The following is a 14,513-nucleotide window of genomic DNA, read 5'->3' on the forward strand; positions in this document are numbered from 1 at the left end:
TCCAAAAGGAACTGCCACCACTTCCACCAATGTGGATGTGTTTAAGACATAATAGTAGGAGAGCTGTGGTCGTGTTGTGCATTTTTCAGGCCTTGACAGCGTGTGAATTGGTGATACTTTCATTGATCTGGTAAGTGAGGATTGTGGACCTGCTGTGATTTAAGAGGCAACTGGTGACTGAGACTTGCTTTCAAATGAACAGCATCTGTTCGTTTCAAATCAGGTGTAGTATGCTTGCAGACTAATGTCAGTGGGTACTCTTACAATGCTACCTTTAAAGGAATGACCTGCGTTCTTACATTCCTTGATTTGTAATTTATTGCATTTTACAGGTAATCTGGGATGGCCACACCCTTCGGTGATGAAGCTCGAAGCAGAACTAATCAGCCCAGCGACTGGACCAAAATAATGATAACCATTTATAGCTTGGTTTCAGTGAACTCTTGAGGTTGCATTGTACTGTGACCTTTTTTAACAGTTTCAGATAGTCCAACATTTCAGTGCTCTGAAACTGACAACAAAGAAATGATTTACTTGCTCTGATGTAAATCACTTCGTATGAGTCAGAATCGCATATACACCGCCATTCCATCATCGAACATGCCTCTGTCCCACCGAACGTCATTTCCTCAACCAGAGAGTGAGCGCAAATTCGGAGGCGACAGCTGCTATCGTGGAAGCCGACTTTACTATATATGGGCAAAGCCAGACATATCGAAAGAGTGTGTGAGTGTGCTTCCGTGTTTGTGCGATTAGGCGAGTCTATAGCAAGCCAGTGGCAGGGATAACCCAGCTCCATTCATTCGAAGGAATCAACGCAGAAACCAGTCAATATGTCATATGAACTGAGTAAGTCTTTTGAGTGTGCAGATAGCCTTTCTGACGTGTTTAGGCTATACGGTGACCGTGGAAGGGTGTATTTTTTCATAGCTCTTTTCTCTCGGACACTCTGCTGCTTGCCATAGACTAACTGGAGAAATACTACGGTGTTGCGCCTGCTCTATGCCGGGGGAAACCTCACCCTTTTCGCCCACGCTTTTCTCGCTGACCTCACTTTTGTGCTTAGAATTTAAGTTAGAATTTACCTTGGTGCATAATTAATATGCTTCATGTACATTTTTGCCATGTACACTTTCATGTTTTCCAGACAAAACTAGCACGAGTGGCTAAAGCTACTGCTAGTTCAATGCGGAAATATGAAAACGCATTGTTATGACATATAGAGTTTACAGGGAGGGGTTGATTTACCCCCAACAAAGCAACTGCTGTTAGATGGTTGGGGTCATTATCTTTGAAAAAACTCCTTAAAATCGAAATAAATAATCTGAGCACTGTTGTGAGCGCGCTTCACAGTCTTGGCTAAAATGCTTTTAGCAAGCCAAATGAAGCAGTATAGATCTTTACGTGAACACTTTGCCGCAAAATCATGTTATGTGTATTGTACTTGTCTGACTTCCACAGGCTAGTTTTCTTCTCCATATAAAATCTAATTTTCTGCCGTGATAAAAAGTGTATGGTGATGTGATTGTGCTTAGGCGCTGAGGGATGTTACCTCAGCTATGCCACGTCGAATAATATAGCTGCCCTCTCAGAGAGGTTAGGTTTAAGAGTTGTTTGTGTGTTTCTCGTTGTATCCTATGGAATGCCATCGCTTTAAAATTGGTCTTTGTTCGTTCCCTTCACACAGAGCATGTATTCGCTAGCCTCCCTCAGATGGAGAGAGGGGTAGCTAAAGTGCTTGGCGGCGACCCCAAAGGGAACAACTTTCTGTATACCAACGGGAAGAGCGTTATCATCAGGAACATCGATGTAAAACATACACCCTCAGAACAGTTTTACTTTTTTTTTTTTAAATACATTGATCGTCCAGACAGATTATTTATTTAGGCTGGGAGATCTTGCAAACGTACCCCAGCCATAAACACCAAAACAATTCTCATTTTCTCCTGCAGAACCCTGCCATTGCTGATGTCTACACAGAGCACCCTCACCAGGTTATTGTGGCCAAATATTCCCCCAGCGGCTTCTACATCGCCTCTGGAGGTTAGTGCAAGAGAATTTGATTGGCTGAATGTCTAACCCAAATTTCACTCATCGTTTTATAACTCACTCTGTTAGGAGATGTTACAGTGTGTTTAGGCACTGCTACCTTTGTGTACTTCTACAACAAAACCCAATTCAACATTTCATAAATATTGATTAGTATCATCCCCAATCCAGTGTTGCCTGTCATCAGTTGGTGTTCACCTGTGCCATTCACCCAGTTTGAAAAGTTTGAATTAAAAGGTTCTCAGATGTTTAAAACCTTGTTTTCCTTTTAGATGTGTCAGGAAAGATCCGAATCTGGGACACCACTCAGAAGGAGCACCTGCTAAAGTACGAGTACCAGCCATTTGGCGGGAGGATTAAAGACATTGCCTGGACGGAGGACAGCAAGAGGATCGCAGTGGTTGGAGAGGGACGAGAGAAGTGAGGCTCATTATCGTGAATTTTGAGCTGATGAAAATGAAAAAGATGTTAACACTGTTCTCGCAGAATTTATATTCTGCCAGGACTGACATTGTGTGTTTGCTTTTTGCAGGTTTGGTGCTGTGTTCCTCTGGGACTCTGGCTCATCCGTCGGTGAGATTGTGGGTCACAGCAAAATCATTAACAGTGTGGACATTAAACAGACTCGCCCATACAGACTGGTCACGGGCAGTGATGATAACTGTTCTACATTCTTCGAGGGACCACCGTTCAAGTTCAAATTCACCATGAGCGTGAGTTGTGCATATGCTGCATTAGTCTACTTCCTGCTGCTTTTAACAGATATTGTGTTGGTTTGAGCTGAGTGAATGCATGTTGTCTATCATTATAACTTCAAATTGGTGACATGGAGGAGTTGAGGTAGAATCTGTTTTGAACATTCTGTTCTAGATGAACATCCATTGTGGTTATAACAAAAAAGAAGTCATTTATCCAGCTGCAGTGCTTTCTGTTTTTATGCCTTACTTTTACTTTTAGCTCTTGTGCTTAATATTTACTGGTTAGCAGGCTCAAAAATATCCTGTAGGACACAGGGAAATGGGAGTTGTTTGTGGAGGTACGGTAATATACGTGTTGGTGCAAGGGTGGAGGAGAAAGGCGCACACTCAGACACACATACACGAGTCAGTTCAGGTGAAATTGTGCTTACTCATTATGTGTGTGTGGGCAGACTGTGCTAACTGAGTGAAAGAGTAGGCACCAATCTCTGTCACCTTTTCCACAAGCTGCTTTCCTCAGTCATCTGCCTTTGGTCTTGGTTTGGTTTGGACCAGCAGTGTCATAATGCTAATGGACTCAAGTGAGCTCGGACAAAGTAAAAAATAGCAGAAGTGAGGAACTTTACTTGAACTTTGTGTTTATTGCAGGTTTAATGCAGATAACTCCTTTCCTGTTTTTGACTATAATCCACAGACAAGCAGCATTTCTCCTCAGTACTGTTTTTCATGCCGTGGCTTTGTGATGCTAAGGGTAACAACTCAGTCACCAGTGGGTTGTGGGCTTAATTATGGAGTGTGATGATAATTGTAAATGAACAAATATGACATCAATTTAAAAAAACGGACAGTCCATGCATTTTTAAAATGCAGAGAATGGTGTTAAATTGATTTTTTTTTGCAGAATACTGATTATGTAGCGCTGTACGAGTCTTACATGGAAAAATACCCCAGCGCAACAAGTATTATGCAATAAGTATTTTCCTTCAGGACTCTTGTTGTAAGAAGTTTTGGAATGTGCTCCGTGTCTGGACGTGTTTTTATGTCTGCGGTTGCCAGAGACAAATGAACGTTTCTAATATTAGCCTCAAGGAGGGGTCAGATAAAACATTATAGGGGGGCATTCCCTGTGATTTTACCAGACAGCTGATTTGGATAGAATGAATGGATAGCTTCCAAGAAGTAGTCATTTTGAGATCATATGCCTTTTTCCATGTATGGATTACATGTGGGAAGACTTTGTGTAAGGGATACGTGTCTGTTCTTCCTCTTCCTGGAGTAAAGGATGAGGTATGGGGATAACATTGATGTCCTCAGTTTTGAAATTGGATTCTGTCACTTTGTTTATGATTCAGTGGAGGTTTCCCTGTCTAATCGTGTTATGAACTTTATAACTGTTTCTGTTTGAGACATGTATTAAGGTGTAAAATGTTCAAAAGTAACAGATTATGTTCTGTTTGTTTAGTTTGCTGTCAGCTGTTTGTTGCACAGATTATAATATTATATTTGTCTGTTTGTGTCCTACTTGGATGGTGTTATAAATTAATGTTTTGGAGTGTTTGAAGTTACATGCTGGTTGTATGAGTTGTTTTGTACACAGAAAGCAAGAGAAGTGTTCAGTGGGATGGTAAACTGGTTTTTAGGGACGCTGGGGAAAATAGGACACTCTCTAGAGCCAGTATGGATTTGGCTGAATAATCAGTCTTTATAAAGGAAACGCTGATGACTCTCCGTTCCTCTTTTTTGCTCTCCCAGGACCACAGTCGTTTTGTGAACTGTGTACGTTTCTCTCCTGATGGAAACCGATATGTCTCTGCAGGTGCAGATGGACAGGTAAGATTCAGGCTGTAAATTTTCACTCAGACTCTAAATTTTGTGATAATTATAAACGCTGAATAAAGGACAATCCTTTGCCTTCATTTCCCTCTGACGTTTCTTACTCATTTTCCAGATCTTTATTTATGATGGGAAGACTGGTGAGAAGATTGGCACGCTGGGCGGAGCTAAGGCTCATGAGGGTGGGATCTATGCTGTAAGTGTCAAAGGTCAACAGCAGTGAAATTTGGGTCAACAGAACTGATATTTGAGGTCCCTTTCTGAATTGTGATCGGGCCTCGGGTGCCATTACACGTGGCACAGCGTTTCTGCGTAGGCTGTCGCCATTCCCCAAAACCAGAATGAAGTTCAACTCGACTTGTGGAAAATGCTTAACACGTAATATATCCTGACGCATCATATGGGAACATACTTTTCCTCTTTATCGTCTGGACATATGTTTGCAGCAGAAGAATTTTATAAGGGTGTAAAAGAATTTTTATAAGGATGGGAAGAAGAGAGAGTTTTTTTTTTTTGCTGTGGCTTCATTCGTTTCCTTCTCCTCCCCCCATTTTCTTTCACTTACAGAGTCTCTCTTTGTCTCTCTATTTTTGTCATACTCCCTTTCTCTCTTTTTCTTTGGTGAGAAGCCTTTGTCCAGGTACAGTGTGTCCTTTGCCAGGGCTATGTGGGTAATGGGGTCAGATGGATGGTTTCCTGCTTATTTTAGAGCGGAGCCAGCTCAGCGTCAGTATCAGTCTCTCTCTAGAGCTGGAACACTGCTCCATCATTCAGTCCACAGTGACCTGACAGTCACTTGATCACTAATCTCAACAAAATAGCAATGAAAACTGGTTGACTGATTCATAAACAAAATATGAAAATCAGCTTTATAAGCACCATAGATAATGTGGTTACTGAGTTTATGTTGCTCTTGGAATATTTTCATGATCATCATGCAGGAAATGTTTAGATTATGTCTCGTTCTCTGTTACTCCAGCGTCAAACAATGATAAAGTGTCTTGGATGGATGTCCCGCTGTACTATGATGATGATAATGGTGATAACATGATATCCCTTCCACAGGTAAGCTGGAGTGCTGACAGCACTCAGTTGATCTCTGCATCAGGGGATAAGACAGTGAAATTATGGGATATGGCAACAGCCACTGCTGTGACCACCTTTAACATGGGCCCTGACGTTCTGGACCAGCAGCTGGGCTGCCTGTGGCAGAAAAACCATCTCCTCAGTATCTCTCTTTCTGGATACATTAACTACCTGGACAAGAACAATCCTGACCGTCCCCTCAGAACCGTCAAGGTCAGAATCTGTTTTTTTGTTTGTTTGTTTTTTAGCTTCCCTACCCCCATCTCTCTTTCACTCCATGCGATGGTAGGAGTTGTTGTGCCAGTGATATAGATAAATTCTGGTTAATGGTTAACTGTGAATACTAGGCTGAATAGTAATATCACTTAGCTGTAACCATAACCTTATTTGAGAATCTGAACCCAATGAAAGTACAGTTACTCTGAAAAATTCTATTTATAGCTCAGCGCTCTGAACACTGAACATAGAAATTATTCAAAATAACTCTTCATTAGCCGTAAGATATCTAGTTATTAAATAATAGCATTAATGTAGCAAGTACAGTAATGCTCTTTGAATTCAGTACTCCTAGATAAGTTCCTGGATTGCCACATTCAGTAACTAGGAAATGATTTGTGACACACTCAAAGAGCAGAAACATAAATGTAAATGTTTATTACAACAATCAAATTAAAAACGGCACAGAATGAATCTAATGTTGAATAAATTGGGATTTAGGTGGAACCAAGGCACATTCGCCACACACACACACACACACACAACAGCATCTAAACTAAACAGAAGATCAACAACTAATGATAGGCAATAACAATATTCTTGCTACCTTTAGTATACATGAATAAACAACTATGTGGGTATGAATTATTACTCATGAACAGGCACACTTAACAAAAGGAACCACCTAAGTGATTTTCTGGTGGAGTTACTTACACTAATGGTAGTGAGGGTAGGAGATGAAAAGGAGAAGAAGGGCAGGCCCAGCCACGTCCAGGTGTGTGAGAGCGGAGTTGTTAAGGTTGATTTCTGGCGGCCACGAGCGAGATTTTGCATCAGTACCAGAAAACTTTTTTTTTTAGCATCACGGATCTTCCGTGGTGTGGAGACTGGGCCAGTTCTTCACAGGGATGAGTAAGTAGGGACGAGCTGAGATAACATGATAAACGGATGGACTACATGACAGCTGACTGAACCCGAGTCTCTCCGTGGAGTCTGGGAAGTGTTCATTTTAGCTCCGTTTAAATAAGTTTACATAAATTTTTCCAGTTAAGAAACAGAAAAACTGTATTAACCTGCTTGTGTCCATGGCCTTTTATGCTTCTGAACGAGATCAATTATGATTGCTCAAACATTGTGAACAACCTAGTTTCACTAACAGCTTGAGAATTAGCTGTTGGTTAATTGGCCAGTGGCTATTTAAGAGCACTATAGCAGGTGATGGAACCGAACCACTGCTGTTTTCCTTTTTTGGCCACTTGTGAAATTGAAGTGACTTGTAGTGCCCTCTCCAGGTGATATCACCTCCACAGGCATCCCCCTCTGTCCAGGGGTAACGCCATAGGGGCTCGTTTGGTCCTCAGACCAGGGACAGCCATAGGGTAAACAACCTGGTACTGTTTGTTCTGTGCAGTAGATCAGAGCTCCCAGCACTGTCAACATAACTATCTGTGTAGAAGTTATTCATTTCTATTTATATTATGACTGACTGATTTATGCTGACTGTACTATCTGTCTGGTATATATGCTTTGTCTTTTTGACTGCCAGGCGGTCACCTCTTGATTCTATGCTTGAGGTGGCTCCCTGCGCAGGTTGTATGCTGAATGTGCATCAGTCCTGAACGCAGGGAGGCTTGGGCCATAAAAAGGGTCAACAAGACAGAGGGGGAGGAAGAGAGGGTCAGAGAGAGAGAGAGAGAGAAACAGGGGGACATGGGGAAAGTGCAACGTTTAACCTCAGAATCAGTGAAACATTTATTAGCCCACGTGTTGCCAAGTAAAAAGTCTCTCCTCCAATTGCCGCCCGACGGAATATTATCAGAAAGAACAATGATGAAGTTTGGCAAGCTAGTGTTGTTGTGGGAGCTGATCGTGGCAAGCAAAGGGAGGCATTTAAATGCTGCAGAACTAATTCATCAACGAGGAGGAGTGAGGAATGGTTTTGTTGTTGCCTGTTTGTTTAATAATCTATCTGTGTTTATTTTTCTCAGGGTCACAGCAAATCCATCCAGTCTCTGACGGTTCACAAAAATGAGGGACGATCATACATCTACTCAGGCAGCCACGATGGACACATCAATATCCTTTAAAAAATGAGGTTCTGGAACATTCTGTCTCTACTAAGCATGCTCAGAATGCCAGGCTATGTGTGAATGATGACTGTAACTGTGTTCATTGTTTCTATGGTAACTGCTGGTAAATAGAGAAAGCCAGGGCTCTAGCCTTGCAGAAAAGTAGACTTGTGTCATTTCCTCTTTCTTATTGAGTGTTAAGACAACATGTAGATTCATATCTTTAAATTTAGGATCATCACACCAACAGACCGAGCACTACAGCTGCCATTGTTGTTTAATCATCAAATTTCAGAAAGAGTTAACCACTGGATATGTGCTAAAAATAGTGTCAGAAAACCTTGAGACCTTGGTACACTCCTCACACTCAGCCCACAACTACAGAACAGACAACTGAAAGAACAACAACATCATTATGCAGAGGCTTGTAAAATATTACAGTTTTTCATAGATGGACAGGTAGATGGTTATGTCTTTGCCTTATGCCTTTGTCCAGTAAGTGCTGTATTCCTTGATGATGAATGTGCACATTACTGGGATGCTGAGACTGGGGACAATGATGAGTTTCTGGGAAAAGGACACAGTAACTCAGTGGCCAAAATGACTGTGGATGAAACCAATCAGCTGGTGACCTGCAGCATGGATGACACTGTGCGTTTCACCAGTCTGTCCAAGAAAGAGTACAGGTTAGTGTTCATCTGTCTTTATCAAAGACAGGCTACATGCCAGTGTTTATCTCTCTATCCAAGAAAGAGTGCAGCTTAACATTCATTCCTTGGAAGAATATGTTGAAGCGTATGGTGAAAGCTACTCAAACCCTGCAGGCTATGTCAGTGATGGGGTGTGATACTGTATGGGTGAAGTGATTCTGAGAGGGTCATGTGTTGATTGTGGTTGAGTTTTTGTTTTGTCGTGTTTATCTGTGCTGTAGCCCCGGCCTTGTTGGTGCAGGCGTCCGTATGTTGTTATGCCTGGGAGAGATTGTTTGTAATAATACTGTCTTGTGCTTGTGTCTCTGGCAGCGCCTCTGATGCGGTGAAGATGGATGTGCAGCCAAAGTGTGTGTCTGTGTCTTCTGGAGGCTTGGCTTTAGCTGTGTGTATTGGACAGGTAATACACCCTCAGTCATAATTATTATAGGTGTAAAAACAGTCAAAAGCTGGCTACATCCAAGAGAAAATAAATAGTAAAATTAGTCATGTATTGTAACCTGTTTCCGATTATTCAGAATGCTCTTTTGTTCTTTCCCAGTTGGTTCTGTTGAAAGACAAGAAGAAACTGTTCACTTTGGACAATCTGGGTTATGAGCCTGAAGCAGGTGCGCTCCACCCGGGGGGCACCACAGCGGCCGTCGGCGGATCAGTAAGTCCGAGTGGTTCCCCTGTCGTCTGTTTAGGAGTCATGAGTGAATGTGTGCTGAATCGGTTTCTGTCTGAAAGCGTCATTAATAAATCCAGTGATGTACATGACGTAGGCATGGGCAGGTGGGATCTTTGATTTCAGCAAAATGATTAATTGGTCATTCCATGGTCATACATGTTTTGATGTTTTAATATGTAATTTTGTCACCTATATAGTGTGTGGTGTTGTGTTTGTATGTGTTATGTATATGTGTGAGAGCTACAATAACACTGTATCTGTTTATGTTGGTGGTTGAGTTCAGGTGTATGTGTAATTGTTTTACATTTGAAGTTGTGTGTTTGAGCGGCTCAGTAATGTATATTTGGTCTTCTGGGTTGTATTTGCTGAGTGTAAGAGTATCTCAGCTTGTTGGTCTGTTGTTCTGTGCGTCTGCGTGTGTATTAAATTGTGTTCTGCTTGTCCAGGATGGGAAGGTGCGTCTCTACTCCGTGCAGAGTAACACCCTGAAAGATGAGGGGAAGGTTTTGGATGCCCAGGGGCCGGTGACAGACATGGCCTACTCCAATGACGGAGCATTTTTGGCAGTGACTGATGAGAAGAAAGTCATCACGGTCTTCAGTGTGGCAGACGGATACCAGGTATGCACAGAAACCACTCCTTCATCTCCCTCACTACCTCTACCAGACTTAAACATCCCTCTAGATCCTCTTATTCTAAAAATAGTCAATAATGAGCTAAGGAGAATATTTTAAGAGGAGAAAATAAAATGAATGGAATTGATTCGAATGAGCTGAATTCAGTTCTCATCTGCGGGGTGTGAATTTGGAGCACTGACATGTGGCTGTTTCTAGTTTACTGGGCTGAGTTAGCATAAACTGGCTAAAATGGACCAAGTCTGAAAATACCATGTCATACTCTGTCAGTAGTACATATGACTTCAAACTCTATTTATCCTAGTGCTCTAAACTATACTGGACCCTTTATCAAACCTATCAAACGACTGTCGTCATTTATTCTACTGACACTTTAAATCAGGCCTGACAGTCCAAATATGAATTGATTTGAGTTCCGTAAAATCATTCAAATGGCCATGAACTGTATCAATCACATTTCATTTATATTGACTAATATGAGTTGTATCTTTTACAGTAGTTCTTTTGCAGTACTTCACTGTTTCTGAATATTAACAGAGTTATGTGGTCAAGAATTTGTTACAGTTTGTGTTGTAAAATCCATTTGTGATGATGCTACATTGCTATCACTATGAGTTTCACATAAACACTCCTATGTATTTTAGTATCTGCACAGTTTTGTTTTTTTCTTATTTTGCAGAATGGCTTGTGTTCTTTTACATCTGTGTTTTTCCCCACATTCAGTCCTCTCTGTTCTTTGTGTACGTGTGTGTTCTAGGTGAAGAATGAGTTCTATGGTCACCATGCTAAAGTGGTGTGTATATCCTGGTGTCCAGATAATGACCACTTTGCCACTGGAGGAATGGACATGATGGTATACGTATGGACAGTCAATGACCCGGACAAGAGAATCAAAATCCCAGGTACAAATTTGCTCTGTCTCTCTCTTTGGCAGACACACACACACACACACACACACACACACCCCTTAAATTGTCCATATCTCTGTCTGTCTGTCTGTCTGTCTTTCTCTCTCTCTCTCTCTCTCTCTCTCTCAGAGGTGTGTGGGATTTCCCCTGTTTAAATACTGCACTTGATATTTGATCTAAAGGATTTAGATGAGCGAGTGCTGCATTTCTGTGTGTGTGTGTGTTTGTGTGTGTGTGTGTGTGTGCACAGAGAGTTAGTTATCATTGTGTGGTGTTAAGTTCTGTCCTGTCAGATCAGATTTCAGAGAATACTGGTCCTCTCTAATGTGAGGTAAGGACAGACTTAGGTTAGTATCACATATCACTTAGTTGATTACCTCTAAGCGGTAGTGACAAGTTTAGAAATAAGTTTTCAGGGGGGTATTCTAAGTATATGGTTTAGTGACTAACCTGGCTGAGTTAACTCAGAGTAAGTAGGAAACCTCCTAATAGAAGAGCCCTATGGCTTTGTTTTATTAGGAGAATGAAGCTGTAGGGCTCTTCTATTAGGAGGTTTACTACTTACTCTAAGTTAACTTATCTGGGTTAGTCTCTAAACCACATACTTGGAGTTCCCCCTAGATGTTTCACGGAAGTAGAACGACAGCAGAAATGAGACTGAATGTAGTTCTGAGTGAATTCTCGTAGTGATTAACCCCTACAGGTAAAGTCAGAACCAGAAGGACTGACACTCTTGAGATTTCTGGGTCTGATGACACAAGCTAAATGCATATGGTCCAGGCACCCAGTTTTAAAGTTAGTGTACAGTAACCAGTCATCTTCTAGACAGTGACAGCTGGCTATACGTTATCTGAGAGGATGACTTGTAGTTGCTGCAGGTCTTATAGTTTTTTAGATTGCTAATCTGTTTGTCAAGAAAGCTCGCCTCTGCCTATCCTTTCACTTTTTGAAATGCTACTGTCATGACAGCTATTAACTTTCACAGTGACTCAAAGCAACAAACGTTAAATTCCGAGCTTGCCGGCTAGATGGAAATACATGTTTAGAGTAAAATCTAACCGCGCTTGGTGTTGTTAAATGTACTGAGCTCTTCCATGTCGTTTTTTTTTTTCTTTTTTTCCCCTTTATAGATTCTCATCGGTTGCACCACGTCAGCGGCCTGGCCTGGATAGACGGACACACTCTGGTCACAACATCACACGACGCGTCTGTGAAGCAGTGGACTTTAAAAATCTGAAAGGCCTTCCGATCAGCAGGGACAGGGACTACTGTAATATACACCTCTCTCTCTTTTTCTCCCTCCCTCCCTCACTCTGGTTTCTGCATATTATTGCTGGTATTTCTCGTGTCAGCCGCTGAATTGTAAAACCCATATGACTCTGCCAGGGGAGAGCTCATATCCGAGACAAAAAAAGATGAATATAATTGAGGCAGTTTATCTTTCATTCAGGCATTTAGTTGTTTAACTGTTTGCACAGAGAGGAAAAAAAAAATAAGAGTCTATAGACATAGAAGCACTTGCTGTACTGAGAGCTATCCATAGAAAAAAAAAAAGAACAGAGTCTCAAAGTCTCTTAGCTTGACATTCCAGAGGTGATGACTACTTCACCTCAGCTCTAACCCAATATGGCTCTCTATAAAATCTTCAGCTTAACATGGCTGCTCATCTGTGTTCAGAGCCAAAGGTTCTACTTTTTGGCCACCTGTTTTTGTTTTTGTTTTTGTTTTGTTTTTTTCTTTTGTATGACTTAACATATCTGTGTCACTCAAAGCCAGGTTTTGTGAGGAAAGGAGTGTTTTGGGAGCAATAATTACAACATAAACACAAGAGAAATTGTGAGTGGACTAAAGTGGAAAAAGAAAAAAAAAATTCCCGCCTCCAGTGAATGCTCCTGCGCCTCTTGGTGGCTCACTCTACTCATGTCTCTCTTTTCATAAATAGTTTTTTTTTTTTTCTTGTTTTTCTTTGGATGCTTCCACTTTTCTCAGTTTAATGGATGTGATTCATAATAATATTAATAATGACAATAAAAAGACACTTTTTATGCACCCTGAGACTCCTGCGAATTTTTTATTTAGCTATGGTAAATTTTATAACAGTCAGTCGGCATCATCTGAAAGATTTAAAAGGAATGCTACAGTAATTCATTTTCATTTGAGTGTGTTCACCTCAGCCTGTGTGTATTTGGCAGGGTCAGAGCAGTAATTAGTCTGAATGATGTTAACAGTCTGGTATATGTAAAGGAGTGCTCCTCATTGGCCCTGTACTGACCCTCTGTATATTATGGAAACATCAGACTAAACCACCGCATGTGTAAGGAATAATCTGCAGTCCAGCAGCATGTTAAACTGTCAAATCAGATTACAAACTTGTCTGTGCTGTTTGAACACACAGCCTTGCTTATGCATGTGTTTCTGAACCACAGCTACAGCACTGATGACTCACAAGCATTTTTTTCTCTTGGTAATCTGCTGACCAGTGTCCCTCTCACTTAAACAACAACAACAACAACAACAAATAGACACAGAAGGACTGGTCAACCCAGAGACTGAAGCTCGTCCACTCCGTTACAGTGAAAACACATAGAGTTTCTGAGTGACATGACACTGACAGATGTCATGACCAGTCACCGACTGCCGTTCATTAGTAGTCAAAGTATAGATCGTTTCAGGTCATTTCTCTGCAGCCTGCTCAGTCATCAGTACAGTACCCTGTTGGGTGCTTGGGAACTCAGCGCACACAAGCTGTGCCATTCACTCTTGTTTGTGTATGGACTGTCTTTTTCAGCCCTCAAGTGCCATGCTGGCTGCACTTTAACACACACACACACACTGCCATTCATTTCAATGAGCCAATGTTTCTGTACAAGACCTTTACTTAGTCAGCGATCCATCTCCTCTTGCTCTCACTGAAGAATACCAGAATATCTGCATCATAAACCAGCTCATTTCTTCTAAATTATTTGTGTGTGTGTGTGTTTTTTTTTTTTTAATATTGTTTACACTTCTATATATCTTCATTCCTGAGTTGCCTTCATTCTAAAGATGGGTTGACCAAACCTGTCATGTCACAAGATCAGAGTTTTAAACAGCATTCAGGACTCTTTGCTCAGTGAGATTCTGTGGTGTTGGCTTAAACTGGTGGGACTACTCCAGTCCCTGTTCTGTTTAGTATAACCAGTATCAAGTACACTCTTGAGTGTTAGGTTCTCATTAATCATAAATGTACATTAGAGCACTCCAGACAACGATATACATAGCTCAGAAACAGACACATACAGATGTATGTGGACTTTTAAAGCAAGTTAACCTTATTCATCAAGATCATTTCAGAGAATGGTCTTAAAACCTGTAATTAGAGAGAGAGAGAGAGAGAGAGAGAGAGAGAGAGGGGGGGGGGGGGGGGGGGGGGGGGGGGGGGGGGGGGGGGGGGGGGCTTTTAATAGTAACATTTTAAAACAATTCAAAATTCCATCCACATCTTCCCAAATGCACATTCGTCAAATTTCTTGCGGGTCAGTAGCTAAGCTCTTTTTTTCTTCCAAGCACTGTAGGACCAACATCATAGTACAACGGTAGCATAGTAGACGGTTTTGATGTCAGTTCTGATATACATGGAATTTTTAAAAATGATTTTGT

General features: G+C 41.4%; 1 protein-coding gene across 2 annotated transcripts; it reads left to right on the forward strand.

Moving 5' to 3' along the window:
* The first annotated feature begins 736 nt into the window (after positions 1-736).
* On the forward strand, positions 737-12,893 carry wdr1 (WD repeat domain 1). 2 transcript variants are annotated; one of them, XM_030765044.1, is made up of 15 exons: positions 737-849; positions 1,688-1,809; positions 1,953-2,043; positions 2,322-2,469; positions 2,582-2,762; positions 4,500-4,577; positions 4,696-4,776; positions 5,646-5,879; positions 7,871-7,958; positions 8,481-8,637; positions 8,974-9,061; positions 9,203-9,313; positions 9,778-9,951; positions 10,724-10,868; positions 12,005-12,893. In XM_030765044.1, exons 1-15 carry the CDS (start codon positions 834-836, stop codon positions 12,109-12,111), a joined length of 1,821 nt encoding a protein of 606 aa, XP_030620904.1. In that variant the 5' UTR covers positions 737-833; the 3' UTR covers positions 12,112-12,893. The 2 variants fall into 2 exon arrangements, with proteins under 2 accessions (XP_030620904.1, XP_030620905.1); XM_030765045.1 differs by lacking the exons at positions 1,953-2,043; positions 2,322-2,469; positions 2,582-2,762.
* The last annotated feature ends 1,620 nt before the right edge of the window (positions 12,894-14,513 follow it).

The sequence above is a fragment of the Chanos chanos genome, chromosome 2 (assembly GCF_902362185.1).
Source record: "Chanos chanos chromosome 2, fChaCha1.1, whole genome shotgun sequence".
In the NCBI taxonomy this organism is placed as follows: Eukaryota; Metazoa; Chordata; class Actinopteri; order Gonorynchiformes; family Chanidae; genus Chanos; species Chanos chanos.